At 43.2% G+C, this 23,760-nt stretch overlaps 1 protein-coding gene across 1 annotated transcript in view; it reads right to left on the reverse strand.

Annotated features, from left to right (window-relative positions):
- PCCA (propionyl-CoA carboxylase subunit alpha) overlaps nt 1-23,760 on the reverse strand; it is a 1,085,625-nt gene that overhangs the window by 1,017,146 nt on the left and 44,719 nt on the right. The window contains 2 exon segments of the mRNA XM_030201346.1: nt 14,347-14,415; nt 14,525-14,572. Of these exon segments, the coding sequence (XP_030057206.1) occupies nt 14,347-14,415; nt 14,525-14,572 (117 nt within the window).

A 23,760-nucleotide genomic window follows, 5' to 3' on the forward strand; every position in this document is an offset into this window, starting at 1 on the left:
CGGGGCACGCGTCAGGGCTGCCCTCTGTCGCCCTTGCTCTTTGCTCTGGCGATTGAGCCGCTGGCGCAGAGGATTAGGGAGACGGCCAGTATTGAGGGGATTGTGGTGGGTGCTCAAGAGCATAAAGTGGCGTTATTCGCCGACGATATTCTTTTCTATGTAAGTTGCCCGGAAGAGACCCTACATCATATATGTATGGAGCTCCGAGCATTTGGGGGAATATCTGGATTTAAAGTTAATTATGACAAGTCCGAGGTGTTGGGTATTATGGGTCATACTCATGATTTGAAGAGAATATTATCCAGATTCTCCTTTAGGCAAGCTAGAGAGAGCTTTCGTTATCTTGGGATTAGGCTCCCGCGAGATCTTGGGTCTTTGTATGGAATTAATTATGTTCCCTTGATCAGAGAACTTAGAGCAGATTTAAGCAGATGGAAAAATGGGCTACTTTCGTGGTGGGGCAGAATAGCAGTGATTAAGATGAACCTACTTCCCAGACTGCTATTCCTCTTCCAGACGTTGCCATTGGAAATTCCCTCGGGTACCCTGAATAAATTACAATCTGATATATCAAATTTTGCTTGGGGAGAGAAAAGGGCGAGGCTATCCAGGCGAATTATGTGGAGCGGAGTGGAAGAAGGGGGAAGGGGGATGCCCAACATTACATGGTACTATCAAGCAGCACAGTTAAAACAAGTGGCGGAATGGAGCAAGGGGGACAGGGCACCCATAACGATGTTAGAGCAACAATTGGAGCCTAGGTGTAATTTAGAACGGGGACTGTGGGGATCGGGAAAGATGTGCGCCACCCGGGGGGGAAAGGGCAACCCATTTATAGGGCACCTATTACATACCTGGGAGGTGCTGAAACGCAAATTTAAAAAAGGAGTTAAAACCTCAACACTGGCTCACATTATTCATGAGGTCGAGTTCCCAGCTGGAGAAGCGGGGGGAGCGTTTCATGAATGGTATAGAAAAGGCCTGCGAAGATTCCGAGACTTAATGTCGGATGGCACACTAAGGTCATTTGAGACATTAAGAAGGAAGTTTGACCTGCGGGAGTCTGATAACTATGCATATTTGCAAGTCAAACACTATATGAACAAACAGGGGTGGTTGCGGGCAGACCCGAGGGAACGGGAACCCCTAGAGAACATCTGGGTTACACTGGAGGGGGGGAAGAGAGGCATTTCAAGGTTATATAATTACATGAGAGGCAGCACACTGACTAAATTACCTTACATGAAGGCCTGGGAGGGCGATTTGCATTGTGAACTAAATGTGACGGAATGGGAAAGGATATGCATGGAGGTGAAAAAGGCATCGGTGTGTGTGTTGATAAAGGAAAATGCCTTTAAAGTCTTAAGCAGATGGTATTATACGCCAGATAGGCTAAAACGAATGTATGCGGGTGCCTCAGATAGGTGCTGGCGATGTGACAATGACATTGGGAGTTTTATACATGTGTGGTGGTCTTGCCCTTCAGTACGCTCCTTTTGGGAAGAAATAACTTTGTACCTGACCTCTATTTTGGACACACAATTTCCTGCAGAACCTAAGTGGTGCTTGCTGGGGTGGGGAAATAAAAGGGGCAAGAAGTGGCAGAAGCGGTTAAAAAGACTAAGCCTATCAGCTGCGAAACTGGAAATAGCAGCCCATTGGAAGCAGAGAGTGGGACCTACGGTTCCAGAGTGGAAAACGAGGCTCCGTACCATAATGGGGCTTGAACAGCTGACGGACAGACGGAGGGGCAGATTTGACCCTGCAGCGGAAGAGTGGTCACACTTGGAGCGTTTATGGACTACTGCAATCACAGTACAGAGTATTCAGCCATGATGGGGGGGGGGGGGGGGGGGGGGGGAGAAAAGTCATTATGTTTTCACATGGTTGTATTGCAGTTCACTTTAATATTATATGTGGTACAGCGGTTAGCTGAATATGTGTATGTATTTAGGAACAATGCGATTTAATAAAACTACTTTTCAAATCAAAAAAAAAAGAAAATCCAATCTTCTTTTTTTCAGAGCCTTCTTTCTCTTGCTCTGCTACTGCCCAGGGAAAAAGAAAAAGAAACCTCTGGTTCCACTCGGGGCTACATCTTTGTCATCTTACAGGGGCTGAGCTGTACTGGCAAAAAACTAATTCATACGATGCATTGTGGACACTTTGCTCACATCAAAACCTGTTCAATTCAAAATTAATAGAGGCCAAGCGATCATATTTTTCCTCTCTCATTCTCAAATCTACAAATGCATCAAAGTCCTTATTCTCGATTGTTTCCCAAATTACACAACGTCCTGACTAATATTGTTTTCCCCCTACTGAAGGCACTATTTCACTTCCAAAATTTCAATGTTTTTAGCCTCCCTATCTCCAGGCTCCTGTAGGCCCCCCCCTAACTTTTTTCTCCTGCACAGTCTTCCCTTCCCACTACCAGTCCTTCTGTTCGGAATTCCTTCACTATTCCATCCTTGACCCAGCTGACTACAGCCTTGCAATCCATGAACCTTTTGACTTACCTTCTAAATGGTTTTCTTACCCTACTCATGGTTTGCTCCCACTTTGTCAACAAATGCTTACACAAAGCCTCTCTGCGTTATAGACATCAGCCGTGGTCACTATTCTTAAGAAACCTGCTTTGGTCTCTACCTGTCCCTCAAAGTTCCACCCTGTTTCTAATCTCCCATTTGTATCCAAACTCTGTGAGGTGGTGGTGTTCAACTCCTCTCCCACTGTGAGCAATTTTTCATTCTTCATCCCCGCCAAACAGGCTTTTTTTTCCATTTATAATACCAAAACAACTATTACTGCCCTTTTCAATGAGTTACATGCTGTATCAGATTGAGGTCAGATTGCACTTCATTTCCCTCAACCTTTCAGCCACTATCAACCCGGTGGGTCGTCTCCTCCTTCTCTCCAGTCTTCAGGATGAGTTATCCAATACCATTATTTCTTGATACACTTCCTATCTTTCCAACCATACATTTAGAGTCTCCACTTTTCGCCACATCGTCAGACTCATACAGTGTCTCACAGGGTTCAATCTCTTCTCCAGTGTTGTTCAACATCTAAGTCCCCTAATTACTCTCATTCAGGATCACAATATTTGCTTAGTCATATACACTGACATCTTATTGATTTCTCCTACCTCCCACCTGTCTCCAGTTTTCTCCCAGCTTCAGTGCTGTCTTAATGCACTAGCGATTGGCTAACTTCTGATAAATTAGTTCTTAACTCTAAAACAGTCACCTCTTGGAGCACAGGATTCCATCCTTGTCCTTCTGTCACCCCTGTCCTCGTGAATAGACTTCGAACCAACTGTTGCTTCTTTTCGCTATCTGGACTGGATGGCATACATCCGAGGGTACTCGAAGAACTCAAACATAAAATTACTGATCAGCTGTTAATATGTAACCTGTCTTTAAAATCGTCTGTAGTACCTGAAGATTGGAGGGAGGCCAATGTGACGCCAATTTATTTAAAAGGGGTCCAGGGGTGATCCGGGAAATTACAGACTGGTAAGCCCAATATCATTACCTGAAAATAGTGGAAACTATTATAAAGAATAAAATAACGGAACACAAACAAACATGGTTTAATGGGCCAGAGTCAGCATTGGTTCAGCTAAGGGAAGTCTTGCCTCACCAATTTGCTTCATTTCTTTGAAGGCGTGAATAAACATGCAGACAGAGGTGAGTCAGTTGATGTAATGTATCTAGATTTTCAGAAATCTTTTGAGAGTTCCTCATGAGAGAATCCTGAGAAAATTAGAGAGAGTCATGGGATAGGAAGCAAGGTTCTGGTGTGGATTAGGAACAGAAAACAGAGGGTAAGGTTAAATAGAGCGAAGATACTTACCTGTAGCAGATATTCTCCGAGGACAGCAGGCTGATTGTTCTCACGTGTGGGTCGACGTCCACAGCGGCCCAGGAAATGGCAAAGTTTTCTACAGCAAAATTTTAAAAGTTTTGCCAGAGACTTCTAGCACGCTCACAGCGCATGCATGGACAACTTCCCGCCCGTCGCTGTGAGCGTTCCCGCTCAATTTAATCAAAAAGCAAATAATAAACAAACAACAACTCCAAAGGGGAGGTGGGCGGGTTTGTGAGAACAATCAGCCTGCTGTCCTCTGAGAATACGTGCTACAGATAAGTATCTTCGCTTTCTCCGAGGACAAGCAAGACTGCTTGTTCTCACATGTGGGGTAACCCTAGCAACCAGGCTCACTCAAAACAATGAACATTGGTCAACTGGGCCTAGCAACGGCGAGGACATAACAAATTGGCCTGAAACCATAAACAACTAACAGAGTGCAGCCTTGAACAGAACAAAAATGGGCCTAGGGGGGTGGAGTTAGATTCTAAACCCCGAACAGATTCTGCAGCACTGAATGTCCAAACTGACTGTCGCGTTGGGTATCCTGCTGGAGGTAGTAGTGAGATGTGAATGTGTAGACTGATGACCACATTGCAGCCTTGCAAATCTCCTCAATGGAGGCTGACTTTAAGTGAGCTACTGACGCAGCCACGGCTCTACCATTGTGAGCCATGACATGGCCCTCCAGAGTCTGCCCAGCTTGGGCCTAAGTGAAGGATATGCAATCTGCTACCCAATTGGAGATTGTGCGTTTTCCGATGGAGACTCCCCTCCTATTGGGATCAAAAGAAACAAACTACTGGGCGGACTGTCTAAAGGGCTTTCTCCGCTCCACGTAAAAGGCCAATGCTATCTTGCAGTCCAAGGTGTGCAAACTGCTTTCGCCAGGGCGGGTATGAGGATGGGGAAAGAATGTTAGCAAGACAACTGATTGGTTCAGATGGAACTCCGACACCACCTATGGCAGGAACTTAGGGTGTGTGCGGAAGACTACACTGTTGTGATGGAACTTGATATAAAGTGCATGCACTACCAAGGCCTGAAGCTCATTGACTATACGAGCTGAAATAACAGCCACCAAGAAAACGACCTTCCAGGTCAAGTACTTCAGATGGCAGGAATTCAGTGGCTCAAAAGGAGCTTACATCAGCTGGGTGAGAATGACGTTGAGATCCCATGACACTGGTGGAGGTTTGACAGGGGGCTTTGGCAAAAGCAAACCTCTCATGAATCGAACAACTAAAGGCTGTCCAGAGATAGGCTTACCCTCTACACGGTGATGATAAGCACTAATAGCACTAAGATGAACTCTTACGGAGTTGGTCTCGAGACCAGACTCTGACAAGTGTAGAAGGTATTCAAGCAGGGTCTGTGTAGGACAAGAAAGAGGATCTAGGGCCTTGCTGTCACACCAGACGGCAAACCTCTGCCATTTGAAAAAGTAACACTTCTTCGTGGAATCTTTCCTGGAAGCAAGCAAGGCTCAGGAGACACCCTCCAAAAGACCCAAAGAGGCAAATTCTAAGCTATCAACATTCAGGCTGTGAGAGCCAGAGACTGGAGGTTGGGATGTAGAAGCAACCCCTCATACTGAGAGATGAGGGTTGGAAAACAGTCCAATCTCCACGGTTCTTCGGAGGACAACTCCAAAAGAAGAGGGAATCAGATCTGACAGCCAGAAGGGTGAAATCAGGATCATGGTTCCGCAGTCTTGCTTGAGTTTCAGCAAAGTCTTCCCTACTAGAGGTTATGGGAGGATACGCATACAGAAGGCCTGTCCCCCGATGTAGGAGAAAGGCATCTGACGCTAGTCTGTCGTGGGCCTGAAGTCTGGAACAGAACTGAGGGACCTTGTGATTGGTCTGAGTGGCAAAAAGATCCACCAAGGTGGTGCCCCACGCTTGGAAGATCTTGCAGACTACGCCCATGTTCAGCAACCACTCGTGAGATTGCATTATCCTGCTCAACCTCAGTGACCACTCGTGAGATTGCATTATCCTGCTCAACCTGTCAGCCAGACTGTTGTTTACATATGCCTGTTTACATATGCCAGATAAGTGGCTTGGAGAAACATGCTATGACAGCGAGCCCAAAGCCACATCTAGATGGCTTCCTGACACAGAGGGCGAGATCCTGCTTGTGCTAGGAACTGTAAGAATGAGCTCCCAGTGGACAATTTGGAAGTTTGGAGTCCAGATTGAGGGTGTATCCTGACTGGACTATTTGAAGAACCCACCAGTCAGAGGTTATAAGAGGCCACCTTTAGTAAAAAAAATATCAACCTCCCCTCTACCGGCAAGTCGTCCGGCACGGACACTTTCACTGAGGCTATGCTGAACTGGAGCCAGTCAAACGCCCGTCCCCTGCTTTTGCTGGGGAGCCGCAGAGGCCTTAGGCGCACACGCTGTTCACGAGAACGAGCACACTGGGAACGAGCACACTGGGACTGAGCCTGGACAGGCTGCCGAGAAGTAGCAGTGTACCTACACCTAGGATAGGAATAGGGAGCACTCCTCTTCCCTCCAAAAAACCTTCTAGATGAGGAGGTAGTAGCAGAAGACGCCCAGCGGGAGAAAGAATCAATAGCATCATTGTGCTTCTTGAGCTGGTCAACTAGATCCTCTACTTTCTCACCAAAAAGGTTATCCCCCCGGCAAGAAACATCCGCCATCCGCTGCTGGACCGAATGATCCAGGTCAGAGACACGCAGCCATGAGAGTCTGCGCATCACTATACCTTGGGCAGCGATCCTGGATGCTACATCAAAATCCCAGGAATTTGACATGCCTTCTGCTGCCTGACCACCTGGCAAAAAGGCTTGGCCTACTCCGGAGGGAGTGCATCAACCAAGCTAGACAGTTGCCTCACTGAGTTCCGCAAGTGGATGCTCGTGAAGAGCTGGTATGTTTGGATTTTGGCAGCGAGCATAGCGGCCTGATACACCTTCCTCCCAAAAGAGTCCAAGATTCTAGATTCTCTGCCTGGGGGCGCCGAGGCATAGTCCCTAGTACTCTTGGCTCTTTTGAGAGCGGAGTCCATGGAATTGTGAGGTAGCTGAGACTTCATCAATCCAAGCCCCCCATGGATCCGATATTGGGATTCAGTCTTTTTCGGGATCACGGAATTAGACAGAGGGAACGACCAGTTTCGCATAAGGACTTTCTTCAGTACATTATGCACAGGAGCCATTGCAGCCTCTCTAGGCGGAGAAGGATAATGCAGGACCTCAAGCATCTCAGCCCTGGGCTCATCCTCAACCTCCATAGGGAAGGGAATAGCCGCAGCCATTTCCCCGGACAAAGGAGGTGAAGGATAGACTCTCCGGTGGAGAAAGTCTCCTTTCTGGTGGAGGGGAAGGTTCAGAAGGAATCCCATAGGATTCGTCAGAAGAAAAGCACCTGGGATCCTTCTCTTCCTCCCACGAACGCTCATCTGCAGTATCGGATAAGACATCCCTCAGAGCAGTCCAAAACTGAGCCTGCCCCGACGCCGAGGAACAACGTCCTCGATGGTGGTGTCAAGAAGTCGACGCCCACCTGGACTGCGGTGAAGCTTCCTCCACCGACGTCGAAAGGAAGTCGACCTGGGTAACAGGCAACACCGATGCCACAGGCGGCACTGAGGTCGGGGACCTCACCACAGGCGAAGGGCCAGATGCCGCTGCTGAGACAGTACGGAAGGCGCAAGCACCCCCGACACCAAAGCAGACTGGCGCAGCAACCCTTCCAGAAGCTCTGGAAGCAGGGCCCTGATGCGCTCGTCGAGAGCCACCGTTGGACAAGGCTGTGGGGTCAGTAAAGGAGCCGGTGGCAGAATCTGTTGAGGCTCGGGAGAAGGTACCGGGCTGGTAGACAGACGCATCAGCACCTCCTGAATAGAGGAAGAGTGATCCTCTCGATGCCCCGGAGCTCCCGGCACCATGTGTCGAAGGAGAACGATGATGGTGCCTTCGCTCGACGCCCGTCATCGAGACTCCTCGGTACCGATGAGGAAGACATGGAATCCTCACGTCTCCTCGAGACAGGTAGAGACCCACTCGATGCCTCACAGCTCCCAGCATGAATTAGTCGTTCCACAGCCATTACCTTTGCTCCCAACGTTGATGCATCCCTCGATGTCGATGCCGCCGACCTCGGTACCAATGTTGAAGGACCAGACCGAGCCCCAAAAAGCTTCTCTCATTGGGCTTCATGCGAAAACACAGACTGCAAGCGGCTGGGCTATGGTCGGGCTCAAGGCACTGGATACACAAAGCGTGGGTATCGGTATCGGTACCCAAGATGGTCCGGTTGCATCGAGTACAACATTTGAAGCCGCTGGGTGTCTTCGATGACATGGAAGGGAAAATGGCTTCGGCGAAATTAAACAACGCGATCGTGCCAAAAAAGTAAAGGGCACAAAAGGGGGAAAACCCAGCCGCGTCGAAAATAAAGAAAACTTAGAAAGTATCAAAAAAACTAAGAGGAAAATACCGGGTTTTTTTTTTTTTTTTAAAGAACGAATAACGAAATAAGAAAAAAATATATATAAAAGAACCGTCAAGACTCTCTTTCCCGGGCCAGCGAAGCGAACAGGGAAAAACCTCTTCACCTCACCATGGACAAGAAAAAACTGAGCAGGAATGCTCACGCGATGGGCGGGGAAGTCGTCTATGCATGCGCGGTTCACGTGCTAGAAGGCTCTGGCAAAGCTTTTTTAATTTTGCTGTAGAAAATTTTGCCATTTCCTGGACCGCCGTGGACGCCAACCCACATGTGAGAACAAGCAGCCTGCTTGTCCTCAGAGAATCATTTATCTCAACGGAGGATGGTGAACAGTGGAGTGCCGCAGGGATCTGTACTGGGACCGGTACTATTTAACATATTTATAAAGATATAGGAATCGAGACAAGCGAGGTGATTAAATTTGCAGATGATACAAGAGTATTCAAGGTTGTGTATAAAAAAAAAAAACCTAAAACTGTAAACTATATTTGTTGTATAGATATGGAAACAAAACTGGTAAGCTTCTGGCCAGACTAATATCTACCAAAGAGGACCCACACAAGATACTTGTCTTAAGGGATGGGACGGGAGCACAGATCACCACAGATCAAGTTATCTGCAGCATATTTCACTCCTATTACCGCCAGATGAGGGGTTATCGAGTTGTTTGCATTTGGGAAGGACTGATCTTGCCAAGTCCGAGTCAAGAAGATGTAGATTTTCTGAATCTGCTCATACAGCCTGATGAGGTTTACAAGGCCATTAAGCAACCCCCCCCCCCCACCCCCCCTGCTGAAAGCTCCGGAAGCAGAAGGTTTTAGGAAAGAATTTTATAAGTTATTGGGGAAGGAGATAGTGGTACCCTTAACAAAAATGTTCAATGCTATGGTGGATGCAGAATCTCCATCACATATTTGGCTCATATTATAGTACTTCCAAAATCCGGGAAAGATCAAACCACCCCCGAACCTTATCGTTATTGAATTATGAGGTTAAACCTCTAGCAAAAGTTATGGCCAACTGTCTAGTCAGGGTTTTACCTTCTATCATACATGAATCTCAAGTGGTTGCAAAAACTGTAGAAAAGCGGACTAAAGGTCATTCAATAGCTAAAAATCGTAGGAAAATGTTAACTACGTTGGAATTTAGATTGCAGAAGGGCCTCCCATTGCTATTAGTAAGCTTTGATGCCAAAAAGACATTTGATGAAGTTCACTGGGATTTCCTTTGTGCTTCTTTAGCAACATACAGTTTTAACAGGATGATGTGTGTCGGTGATTAAGGCACTCATTTCCAAGGATGAAGCACCTGGCTTACGGCTTGGAATCAGTTTTTCACTCTTTTCTGTCCCCCCTCACCCCTCCTTTTCACACTGACCTTGGCTTCTATGCTGAGAAACGGTGGATAATCCCAGCTGTCCAGGGAATACAGGTTGTCTCTCATTTCAAAATAGCAGCTTTTACTGATGATACTCTCGTACACCTTGCAGTCTCTCAAGAATCATTAGTGCTCCTAAATATTTTTTTCCTTCTATTTTTATTGAAATTCACAGAATGCATACATAAAAGGTTCAACAGTACTAACATTATTACTTTTATTACATTTTGGCGACCATCATCCCGTGATCTGCAGCAGAACATAATATCCCCAAGAACCCCCCCCCCCCAATCCCTCTTCACCCACCCATCCCTGTACCCCATCTTTTCAAATCAAAATCGCTCCTAAATATTTTTAAGGAATATGTTGATTACACGGTGTTTCATTTGAATTTGGCTAAAACGGAGGCCCTGTCCACCTCAGATCAGCTGAGAAGATTGTGGGGTGCATAATTTCCATTGCATTGGGCTAAGCACTCTTTTAGATACTTGGGGATCCAGCTTGCAATCGATATCCATTATACACTTTAAACATCACCACATTAATGGAGACCAATAGAAGGTAACTAGAGAGCTGGAGGGATTTGCCACTAACATTGTATGGTACAATAAGTTTCGTAAGTATGGTAATATTTACTAAATGGCTTTACCTTTTGCAAACACTTCCCCTTTGCTTGTTGCAAAAATATCTGGGCTGGGAATATCGAATATGAGACTTTATAACCACATTTGTTTGTTGCAGCATATTGGGATTAGATGCTTCTGAATCAATACTATGTACTCCATACAGTTTTTATTCCTTAATTCATACCACGAGCACTCTGCTTCCTCAGCAATTCAGACGTAGTATACACCTTCAACCATTGAGGGGTGTATGGAGTGTGCTCATTAAAAAGCTGGGGGAAGAGTCCTTTCTCACTGATCAGATCTGAGTAAGAGGAAATGTGGCTTTTGTACGTGGGCTGAATACTGTTTTTCTTAGCTTAGGATCAGAAGGGACTAATCTAGCTAGAACATATACTGGATAGGGAAGGGGTCTAATCACTCGAGAAACTTCAACAATGCATAGGTTCCACCTGGAGAAACAAGATTTGCTTTTTGTCAGATAAAACATTACATTGCCTCCCTTAATGGATCAAAACTCAAACAGCGAATAAAAAAAAATGAGTGAGAGAATATTTTCACGCCATTTTGGAACATGAGGCTTCCGTTTCAGGATTACATAAGGCCTTGACTAAGTGGGAAGCAATGAAGGATATGGGAGAGATTTGTCAAATTTGGGCAATACATTTAGGGAATGAATACGAGAACTGTGATGTGTTAATTAATCTTAGGAGTATGCCACAGCTCACATCTAGTGCATGGCTTCAGGAATGTTACTTCAGAGTGCTATATGGGGCATATTTCACTCAAAAGCAATTCTATTACTCTGGTGGTACTCTGTCCCCTGTATGTTTCAAATGTGGAAGGGATGCCAATAATCTTTATCATTCTTTTTGGCCTAACCCACTCACACAGAATTTTTAGGCCAAATTAATGAGATATATGATGCCCATATTGGGAGAGGGGGTTACTTGGCTCAGGTGAACAATTATTGCTTGATAAACCTGGGGCATTTTGAGGGAAAGGTAAGGGTGGAATTCTCATTTCACAAAACGTGCCTGGTGGCACAACAATGTATTTTGCAGTATTGGCTGTCATCTGACACCCCCCCCCCCCCCCGACATATTGGTATTGGAGGACGCTAGAAATGTTGGAGGACCCCCCAAGTGGAAAAAATTGTTCTTACTGGTACGGGACCCGTATTTACAATCAGTCTATAAGAACGCAACCTGCTTCTTAACCCAAGAAAAGGATACGAGAAATTTTACACAGTTTTTGGCTACACCAGAAGATCTCTGATGGGGATTGGGATGGAGGGGGGCTTGAGATTTTTCTTCGCTATCTCACCATTGGGTGTGGCATGCGACACAAATGACTGGTTTTGAACCACTTACATGTTTTCTTATACTCCCTAGGAAACAGCACTTCTGGAGCATGAGTATTTCAGTGCCCCCCCCCCCCCGCCCCCCATTTTCCTTCAGTTGTCCACAGACTGACTCTGTATGTCCCTCTGTTTGGTATGGAATTGGTTCTGCAAATTTCACAGATGTTCGGAGGACCCCTTTGTTGCCTCTTCACAAAAGTGGAACCTTCTTACCAGGCTTCTTACCACCTTTCTTAGTTGGCACACTAAGGGAATACAGTACCTAATTCAAGACCTGACTGACTAGGGGCACCTTAAATCCTTTGCCCTGCTTCAGGTGGAATTTTATTTGCCTGACCAGGATCTTTTTGCTTATCACCAGCTGCATCACTATGTTGCAGCTTTACCATCCACTTGTCTTACCCTCAGAAGTGTATGAGAGAACATCTGAAGCTTACACTCTTAACTCATAGCTGACAGTGCCTGTCCGATTTCATCATCTTCATCTGCTGGACTCTACGCCTCAGCGGACATATACATCTCTCTTGCAGTCATGGTCTACTGATCTTGCAGTGCACCTGGAGGAGTGGCTTTCTCCATGGACTTAAAAGCCTCAAATCTCATATTCAGAATATTACCTTTTGGGATACGCAATATAAAATTGTAATGAATCTTTATGTTTCCACTAAGAAAGTCCATCTGCTGAAGCTTCAACCGGATGCAGACTGTCTTAAATGTGATTTTTCGGAGGCTTCACTGGGACATCCGTTTTGGACAAGCCCCTCTTATCAATGAGCTTTGGCAGACAACATCACGATTCTTTACTTCTGTGGAATACATTGCTCCCCCTCTCTCCTCGATTAATATTTGGTGTGCTTTCTCGTCCACGACCAGTGAAGGGATGCCTTCGTTTTCAATGCTGGGCCATCCTATTGACTATGTGTGTTATCCTACAAAAATAGCTCTCTTCGGTGCCACCCTCTTTTCAGCTATGGCGTATGAAGATAATCAGCATCTTATCCTCGGAGCGCCGCTCTATACAGGATATGGCACCCCCAGCGGGCATGCCTTTCCAGGCCACTTGGGAACCTTTTTGGTCCACTCTCACTGCAGTAGCTCACAGCCATCTTTTGAATGGTTAAACTGTATTTTATTCCCAACCTAATCTGTTGACTCGGTCTGTGGGGGGGGGGGGGGGGGGGGGGGGGACTACAAGTTACAATGAGCATTTCTCTTACCAGACTGTTTTTCTAATTCTCCGTTATTCTGCTTTTGGATGCTTATAGCTGTTCGTGCACTTTGATGATATCACTCAATAAAATTGCTTTAAACATAAGTGCACCTAAAAAGGAGGCTATATTTCTCTGCAGAGGTCATTCTGTTACCTACATAAGTCCAACTGTGCATCTAAATTAGCACAAGTAATGACAATAAGGGCTCAATTTAATCAACTAATTCCTGTAGACACTATCACGAGGCCTTAACAGAAAATACAAATATGCAGCAACCAAATAAAATGTTTTCAGTCATTAGGGACACTGAACTAGACCTATTTTAACCCTCCTACAATCAATGCAAGTGTTCAGAGTATGAACAAATTTTCAAAGAATATTTTCTGATTGAAATCTTTACTGAGAAAATAAAAGCAAGAAAACAGGGCTATTTCAAAATGTCCCTTATGAACTAGAGCTAGTTAGCTTATTTAAGTTAACAAATGTATTAATTCCTACCCCACTGTCCTTCTAAATAAATTTAGCAGCTTATTTCTTACATACCTTCCTACAGAGATATTCCAAATGTGGTTCACAAATTAAACACTTCAAAGCATTCTGGGCCATACATGTCAAATCATCATATTAAATAAACATAATTTAAACCAATTACTAAAAGGTAATCAAAACAATTATATAAATAGTAAGACCAAATATAAAATTACAGGCCGAGTAGAACCACACCAAACTATAGTTGCATCCTCTGTGAATCACCCACTAGCACATTCCTCCCCCCACCCACCCGCTTTGCCATTGCAGATGTAAGGAGAGGTGGGCTATGAGCAATTTTTGCAACCCTATAGAGTCCTTTTACCAAACCCAGTGCTGTGGTCAGGACATGGGTTTTCTGTGCACTGTGGACACTTTTAGCACAGCGGTAAAATGGCTGCCTTGCCATTTTTGTCATACACTACATTTCCCCATTAGCGCATGGCCATTATCGCCACCTATTCAGGAGGCGGTAAGGGCTCCCATGCTACTCCCACACTAATCAGGTAGTGCGCTAACTGATTAGCGCAGATACACCTATTCTCCGCCCATGGGCACGCCTCCTGCCCTGAAAAATAAAAAATATTTTTTACTGCAGGATTAGCAAGCACTAAGCGAAGAACTACCTTGGAATGCTCTTTTAGAACACAGTAAGCCTGCATTAGGTCTACCGTGCCTTAGTAATAGGATCCCTATATTTGCACCCTGCGAGGCTGGACCACTGACACAGCCATTAGCACAGGGCTGAGTATAATTAAAAACAAACTAAGATCATGGTGTTATTTTGTGATCCATATCAGTCTTTCTGAGCTCTTTAGTGAATTCAAACTCAGTTTGGCAACATAGTACACTAGTTATCTACTGGCACATGAAAAGGTACTTACAGCAGATGAGTCAACATCACTATGAACAGCTACTGTTTTGATGCCCATTTTCTTGCATGTTTTAATAACCTGTAATCACACAAAACAAACAAACCTAATATAGCCAAAATGCAAAAGTCTTAGAAAAATATTTCGAATCATAAAATATGTTCAGAAAAAGTGTTAATTTCATACTTACCCTACAAGCAATCTCTCCTCTGTTGGCAATAAGGATTTTTTCAAAGGTCTAAAGAAAATAAAAATAACTGGTTCACATTTCAGAAGTCCAATGTATGTAAAACAATTCTGTATCCATTTAATTTCAAATATTCCTATAGGACATTACCTACACAGCTAGAGAATCAGTTAAAATAATCTGTGGTCAGAAAGAAATGACATATACTGTTCAACAATATAAAAAATTTGGTTCATACATTTTTTAAAAAGTGTGGATCATCACAACTGACCTCTCCATCAACATGACATTCCTGCCACTTCAGTATCAACTTTACTCCATTTATGCATCTAGAATGTATACAAGACATAAATAACTTCACATCTTATGATGTCCTTAATTGTATATTGTCAACCAAATTTTTTCTCAAACACACATGACTTTTGGAAGGCAAGAACAGTGATGAATCAGAAAACATGAAATAAGCATAGTGAAAAGTTATTATCCATTTGGATTTACCACCTTTTTGAAAAAGATTTCACCCAAAGCAGTGTACAACAAGAATAAGTTGAACATAGGCAACATTTACAGCAATAAGAATATACAAACAGTAGTACATTCTATGGCACAGTATACTACTTAAATTGTCAACACAATATGCCATAAAACATCTTAATAAGACAGCATAGGGTGTAAGCAAAGGTGGAACATTACATAGATAAGATATACTACTACTACTTAACATTTCTAAAGCGTTACTAGGGTTACACAGCGCTGTACAGTTTAACAAAGGACAGTCCCTGCTCAAAGGAGCTTACAATCTAATGGACAAAATGTGCAGACAATCAAATTGGGGCAGTCTAGATTTCCTGAATAGAGGTATAATGGTTAGGTGCCGAAGGCGACATTGAAGAGGTGGGCTTTGAGCAAGGATTTGAAGATGGGCAGGGAGGGGGCTTGGCGTATGGGCTCAGGAAGTTTATTCCCAGCACAGTATAGTAAGATGAGTTAGAAAATAAGGGGACTAATGTAAAGAAAGATGCATGTGAAGTTAGAAAGGTGTATGAATATAATCTCAGCTAGGGTAGGAGTAGGTAAGTCAGTCCTGCTACAGTATGTGCAGTTGGTGTTAGTCCTTGTTTGTGTGCAATGAGCAAGTTAATTGTTCATTCTATTCAAGGCTTGGGAGCTTTAACCTGCTTCCTGAAGTAGAGAGTCTTGCACTGAGTCAGACCTTGCAGGGAGTACATTCTAGAGTGTGGAGGCTACTCTGGAGAAGGCTCGCTGGCAAGTATCACATCGTGTGATGTCCTTTGGAGTATGTGTGGTTAGGGATACTCCTCGAGAAGACCTTAGTGGTGTGTAGATAGTGCTCCTGCTCGTTAAGTACTCTGGTCCATTTCCATAAAGATCAGGCATCGATTTTTACATTTAGCCCTGTACTGTACTGGTAGCCAGTGAAATTTTTACAGAAATGGTGCAATGTGGTCATGTCATTTACAACCTCCTATCAGTTTTGCTGCAGCATTCTGAATCAACTGGAGCTGGTGCAAACCCTTTGTAGTCAGACCATTGTAGAGTGCATTACTGTAATCCAGACTTGATTTTATCATGGCGTGAACCACTGTGATGAGACCTGCCTTCTCAATGTATGGAGTCATTATGCACGAGTATTTTTCTTGTGACAATTACCAAATTGCGAACAATGACAATGTGGATACAGCAGCTAATAGCCTCCTTGCTTTGTATGGGTGTACCAATATGGTGGTTGCTAGAGGAAACAGACTTTAACCTTGTGATGTCATGCCATCTCCTGTTCTTTCTCCAACCTCCTCAGCTTTTACAATGGCTGACTTTGCACCTCATTTGGTATGACAGCTGATGTCATATCTCCACAGAGAGGCTAGTTCCTAAGTAGCTTATCATCCCAGATTTACAGACGTAAATTTCTGTTAAACATTTGTATCAAGATCATAACTGCACTACTTACAACTGCATTACACACACACCAAAAAAAGGGAAAAAATGCAAAAGAGTAGCTCTCCTCTCCCCAGACTACCTTACAATCTATTGTGGTCTAGTGGTGTATAGTAAGGGCAGAAGTCATCCCCAGTCACTCTCACCCATGTCAGCTCTACTATCAAAATGGCTGCCATAACCTCTTGTGGCAGTCTCACGAGATTACCACTAGAGATCATGGCAGCCATTTTGAGAGCTGAGCCAGCATAGGCAGGAGTGAATGGAGATCGGGGATCATAAGATAGGCCTGAAGGGGACCTCTACAGGTGGGCAAGGGGGAAAGCAGAGGGGAGGGAGAGAGATGAAAAGGACAATGTGAAAATTTTCAGCTTCCACTGAAAACACAGTCAGTTTTGGCCAAAACCAAAATCATGGCCACAGCCTTTGGACCGAGGTTAAAACCAGGCAGAAAAAGGATTTGGGGCCAGTTTTGGCACTAACAAACTGTCAGACCTCTAACCCTGGGCATAGTCTAACATGATCAGTGTTTCTCTCACCACCAATCATGGGCTCAGCCTTCAGACGGAGGCCAAAACCAGTCAGAAAAAGGATTTGGGGCCAGTTTTGGCACTAACAAATTCTGTCAGGCCTCTAATCCTGGGCACAGTCTGGCATGGTAAGTGTTTCTCTCGCCACCAATCATTTATTGCCAATCACCTCTTGGCATTCCGTCACACAGAGCTAGCACTGCCAGGGGAAGAATAGTGAAGGGGACACAGAACAATTTTACACTCATCTGCTGCCATTACTAGACCCCCTACTAGAGAAGCACATATAAGCCATTAGAGAAATGATGTACAGTGATTGTGTTGGAGAAACTGTGAGAAAAGTAGTGTAGCACATCAGCACTGGTGTCCAATCACCTCCTACAAATTACCTTGGTCACGGTTGACACCAAGTGGAGAAATGCCTGAGAGATGATGGGCAAACTGAATTGTGTGTTCAATTTGAAGCAAATTCTTTTTTTAAGACAACACTTCATATAGGAAAGGAAACTTACAAGAAGTTTAGCTGAAATATCATTTTTTTTCTTTATTAAGCTTAAAAAAGCAAACCGAGCACAAATTAGAACAGAAAGGATGCGCACAAATATCTAATAAATGTGGCTGTTTTTCTTTTTTTGTTTTTAGTGCATTCAAACAAATTAGTAAATATTCAGGTCAAACTGCACAGCAAACTTTCCGAGGAAAATCAGATAATTACTTTTCAAAAGCAACGTTTTACATTTTACCTAAAATCTTTACTCAGCTATAAAGTTCAGATCCTTACAAGTTTTTATACAAATTATTTTTTCAGGTTTCTAAGTAATCCTGAAATATGCCCAACTTTCCTAGGAATCACACACATGGTAAATATTGTTTCTGTTAGTACTAATATGTTCCTATATTTTTTTTGTCTGTTTTTCTGTGCGCTGTCTTTTGTGTTCCTTTCTCTATGCAGTCGGGTTTTTATGTGCACATGAAATTAAGTTAACAGTCTTCTACATCTTTGTCTTCTCAGGAAAAAAAAAAAAAACAAAACTCTCTTACAAAGGCTGTCAGACATTCAATTATACTGGAGTCTTATATACCACCCATTCTCCATAAAGGATTCATAGCGGTTTACAATAAGGAAAATGAAGCTCTTCACACAGAGCACAGCGACATCTCAAGGAATGATAATAGGAAGAAGAAATCAGTTACCCATGTGGTCTCAAACCGTTGTCATAATACCTAACTATTTGTCAAAAGTCTTCAAGACATCACTGAAGCAGGATTGGAAGCTCTTTGGGAGAAGCCATAGGTACGCATCTTCGATGTTATGAAAATCTTCTGGAGGAAAAAGGAAGAAGAAAGAAATCCCACGTAGAACGTAATCAGCAGACAAAAGTGGGAAGTTGGAGAAGGCTTGAGAAAGAACAGGGACACAGGATGATCATCAATGACAAACACTTTATTGCCGATACATGCAAGAACATTCAAGGCACTGTTGTTTTAGCACTAAGTGCCTGCCTCAGGAGTCTGTGGGACATGAAACATGATGAAATAAGATATGAAACATGAAAATATAAAAGTATGAAATACATACAGTTAGATAAATGTACATATAAACAAATACATACTGTGCCTCCAAACATAGCTACACAGAATGATAATCCAAGGATATAGTTGAACATGTGCATTAATATGTGCATGAAAAATGTAGTCAGTATGTGTCATAAAAACTTAATTAAAAGTGTGATTTAAAAATTGTTTTGTAAAAGACTTAAAACTTTAAAAAAAAATTTAAAGACATGTAATTCTTTATGATACCAGGTATTAGTTTACAAATGTTTACAGCAGATATATGGATAGATAAATATGTGAGTGGTTCCACACAAGAGTAAAAATGTGAAAGAATTAGTGAATTGATAAATGAATGATGATTTTAATAGAGATATATATGGTTTTCTTAATCTAAAACGATACATGGGACTAAACACAGAGGATGTTGTGAAACAAATTGTTTAGCATGTTTCAATAGTTTTGAAAAGATTCCTAATTACTCTTATGGCCCGATGGAAAATGAATTAATCATCTTTAAGGAAACATTGTTATGACTGTAATGCATAAATGGAGCACACAGAGGCTACAATGATGTTAAGGATGTGTTTAATATAAAAAAAATCACTTAACCATAAAGCATTGTATCCAAAAGAACGTTTGAATTAAGTGCCCTCTGCAGCAGCTTTGTGACTAGTTGACTGCTTGTCACTGTCCTCTTTAAACCTCGAGACAGCAAAATCCCCTTAAAAGGCTGTCTCAATGAAGACAACTTTAAACAAATTGCTTTAGAGTTTTCTGCAGTCATTGCCCCTTCTCCAGCTGCATAGCTTTCTCAACAGAGTCTATCATAGAAAAGGGGTTTTCTCACAATTCACAAAGTGAAATATCATTTAAATAAGTTTTTCACTCATCCAAGAATCTTAAACCTCACACTAGTTCTCTTCAAGTTCACACTCTCACTCTGCCAACTTACTGCTGTTAGGACAATTTTTAAGGAAACCATAACACACATTCACTAAGTACAAATATTATATTGCTTTTGAAATTGTTCTAAGACATTTTTTCCAAATTTACTGTCCTAACAGAGCAAGCACTCCACATACATCATCAAGGCTGTCAACTGCTCCCTCCCAACTTTCACTTCAGGCAATGGCTGCTGTTAGAATGTGTACTCTTGGTAACTAAGGCAGCCACCAGGGATATACATGCCTGCACTGACATGTTCATTAAGTCCTTGCTTACTGCACCATAGTAGCCTCAACACCAACAAAGTAAAATTATCACACCAGCAACGTGCTATACCTTGCCAGGGGTTCCCTCCTTTTCTCAGCGCCTCATGCTGGCTGTGAGCCAGAATTCCTCCTGCTGCATGCTGTGCTACATGCCCCCCCCCCCCCCCCCACCAGCTCGTGCACACTCCTCTGTGCTTTCCCAGGACTATGAGCTGCCCCAAACATCATAAATTTGCTTCGAGGAGGCTCTCCCAGACTCTCCCCACCTTGTTCTCAACAGCTGCCACTTAGATCAGGCCCCAAATAGCCCCAAATCCAATTAGACACGTTCACATGCATAAGATAGGCTTGAGACGAAGCACTGGGGAGCAGTATTAATTTTTTCTTTTTATTCATTCTTTCTTGAATGTTAAATGTAATTTTCTCTCTCTTGGATCATATTATTACTATAATTTCTTATGGTCGAAGTAATATAATATATTTTTCTCTTTAATCATGACTTTATTAAGGCATCAGTCTGTATAAAGGAAATTGTAATTGCTATATGTATTTCATTATCTCTTTTGAGTTGTATAAAGTAAATTCAATAAAAATTAGACACGTTCACATGCACGCCAACATCAGTGTACAATTCCAGCAGGGCTTACTCCTATAGCCCTCAACAGTCACGAGGCTTTCTTTAATCATGGGACCCCCCTCATTTCTGCCCACAGCCTGGACCTAACTGCGCAGACTACCTTCAGAATTGGGGATGGGGAGGGGGATAAGGACCAACAAGGCAGCAGCTCCTTTCAGGGACTCAGACCTGCCCCAGCCTCACTAGAGCACAGCCAGGGAATAAATATTTTCACTGGACTACAGTAGAGAATTTTGACATATGATAGGAGTGTGATAAAGCACGGCGGTTTTGGTCTGATACCTAAACTCCATGGTTTGTTGGATGGTATAAATTGGAGACAAATTCCTGAATTAAGTTTGATGGGGACCTCGACAGAGAGAGACTGGATGAGAAAAGGAGATGTGTTGACCCTCCTCTTGGCCACCAAAATGGCTTTTGTGAGAGCATGTGCTATGGGATTTGCAATGAACTGCAGAGGTATAAAAAAAATAAATAAACTGAAGGAGACAGGAGAGTATCCTGAATGCCAATACGCCCAAACTGAAGTTGATGAATTGAGGACATCCAAGCAGAAAGAACTTACTTTTCTGAGCAAGTTGCAGAAACTTTGACCACGAACAGCTCTAGTAGATAGAGTACTGTGATTAGATAAGACACTGAGAGATGGAAAACCTATATGGGGGATGATTGGGAGGGGGGGGGGAGGGTTGTGTTTTAGATAGGACACTTGGGGAGATGGAAAAACTGTTTGGGGGGGGGGGGTTGTGATTTTGAAAATACAAAGTACCTGGTTTGAGATAGTGGGCAGTGATATTTGCATATCAAATGTATTCATTGGATTATGTTGCCTATAGAAATATGTTTCTCATGTATTGTTCTTGATTATATATTCTTTAATAAAAAAATATAAAAAAAAATCAAAGTTAAAATAAGGTAGCATAATACAATTGTTGGAACTTAAAATTTTACCTGCAGGAATCAACATGGTGAAAATAATGTATAAAAAACTAGGCAAATAAACTTTAAATCATACCATCAATTTAGCAGGAAACCACAACGGTTGCACAGCTGAAATGCACTCCTGCTTATGCTCTTCAAATTGATATCAGTACAAAGGGACATGTGTCAGCTTTTAACTATATCTAAGAAGATAATATTCTTGAAGATATTTTATGCTGTCTTACTTCCTGAACATGAAACAGGACAGAAAATATCCAATGTGCTGGAAAGCTACATATCTCTCTATATAAAAGGCAACACCAACGTTCTATGAAGCCTCCAGCCGGAAGTGTGAAGGGGGCAAGATATCCGGTTTCCCTATGAGTGTCTGCCCCGCCCTCTCTGTAACACAAACAGTCAGTGAAGGAAAACAGCAGAGCACGAAATCAAATCGCTGGCTCTGTAACAGTGAAGGACTCAGAGGGGGGAGGGGAGAGAGGCCAGAGAGCAGACACACACACACTCCCACATGCACACAGAAGAAAACCTTGCTAGCCCCCCCCCCCCCCCCCCCCCCCGTTTCATTTGCATCAGAAACAGGGCTTTTTTAGTGAAGGACTCAGAGGGGGGAGGGGAGAGAGGGCAGAGACACACACACTCCCACATGCACACAGAAGAAAACATTGCTAGCCCCCGTTTCATTTGCATCAGAAACGGGGCTTTTTTACTAGTAGGATAAAAACATCCTTGGGATCATATGGTTGACTTTTGTACAGATGGTGCTCTATCTACAGCAGGTCATAGAGCAAGTCTGTGCACGCTGGTAAAAAGAATCAGTTGCAGCGTTTGCTGTTTGGATGCACTGCATGATTCATAGAGAACAGCTAGCAACTGAGCACAGAACTGAGTGTAAAATTGGAGTATGTCACATCAATTGTAAACTACATCAAGCCTTATACAATTTAGCGCACATCTATTTGCAAAATTGTGTATAGAGAGGGTTCTGATCTTGAGGTGTTATGTCACACGCAGAACCATTGGCTATTGAGAGGAAACGTGCTGGAAGATTATTTGAACTGAGCTACTCAAATTTACTATAGACTTTCAAACACCAAAATTCACTAATTTTTCTCCATATCAGCAGAAGATGTGTCTCCTTGCTTGTATCACAAACATAATTGGGAAATTCAATGAACTGAATGTAAGTATACAATGCAAGAATACCAGCAACATTCCGCTCAGTAATTGATCACATTATCCATCGAAAAAAATTACATTCTAGAAGATTAAATTTAATCTAAACTATACGTCTTTTATATTGGAAAAAGGCTTGTGAAGTACTGCACTACAATGAGCCCTACAACTCACTAGCTCATTGAAACTAGATCAAGCCCAAAATTGTAATTTATATTTTCTCTCTTTTATTTTGCCTACAAGCCCAAAAGCTATCAGAGTTGGTGTACATTCAGGTGCGGTGCATATTTTCTGTCCCCGGAGGGCTCACAAGTTTGTTCCTGAAGCAACAGATGGTTAAGTAACTTGCCCAAGATCACAAGGAACTGCAGAGGGATTTGAACTAGGGGCAAGATGCACTAAACTTTAACGACCCTTTAACGAAGAAATTTTCAACCTTGGCATGCATTAAAGGCTATTTTCCGACGACGCTAGCAGCTAACGAAAACGAAATGCAAACGAGTAACTACCATTGAAATGTGGGCGATTCGGAATGCACTAACCATACCGACGATTGCACCGAATCATTTACCGTGAAATATTTAACATCAGCTCAGAGCTGTCGTTAAGGCCTGAGCTGTCATACAGACACTGCTCCCCGCTTCTCCCTGCAGCATAAAAATCCAAGCTGGCATGTTTGAAAATAAAAAAACCCACACAAACACTTGGTTCCCCGCTTCCCCCTGTATTAAAAAAAAAAATCAAAAGAAAACTCAAAACTGTAGCAGTCACGGCCCCCTTCCTCTCTCTATTTCTCCTTCTCCCACAGCTTTGAAAATTAACACTCTGCTCTCCTCTGAAGCCAATTTCCCAGATTCTGTAAACAACTTTAAGCTGCCCCGGTCCCCCTCCCTTCCTCTGTTTCCCCCAGCCGGGGGCGGGCCAAGGTCTCTCTGCTGAGCTAAAGGGGATCACAGTGAAAGAGGTCTTTTGTTAGAAAGGGGGGGTTTATGAAGGACGTCCTTTTTGGAATCTTGAGGAGGACATCTTCAACTGCATTCTCCTGCTAGGATCACAGAGCTAAACGCTCACACGTCCCGATCCCCCCCCTCGCACACCCCTGTCTGACGTAAGCAACCTACATAGTTTTAATATGTTTGTGTTGACGTTTGTGGCATGCGCAGAGCAGCCAGCATAATGCTTGGCTGCTCTGCGCATGTTTTAGGGGCCGATTACCGACGGGGATTACTAAAT

The sequence above is a fragment of the Microcaecilia unicolor genome, chromosome 4 (assembly GCF_901765095.1).
Source record: "Microcaecilia unicolor chromosome 4, aMicUni1.1, whole genome shotgun sequence".
Taxonomy (NCBI): domain Eukaryota; kingdom Metazoa; phylum Chordata; class Amphibia; order Gymnophiona; family Siphonopidae; genus Microcaecilia; species Microcaecilia unicolor.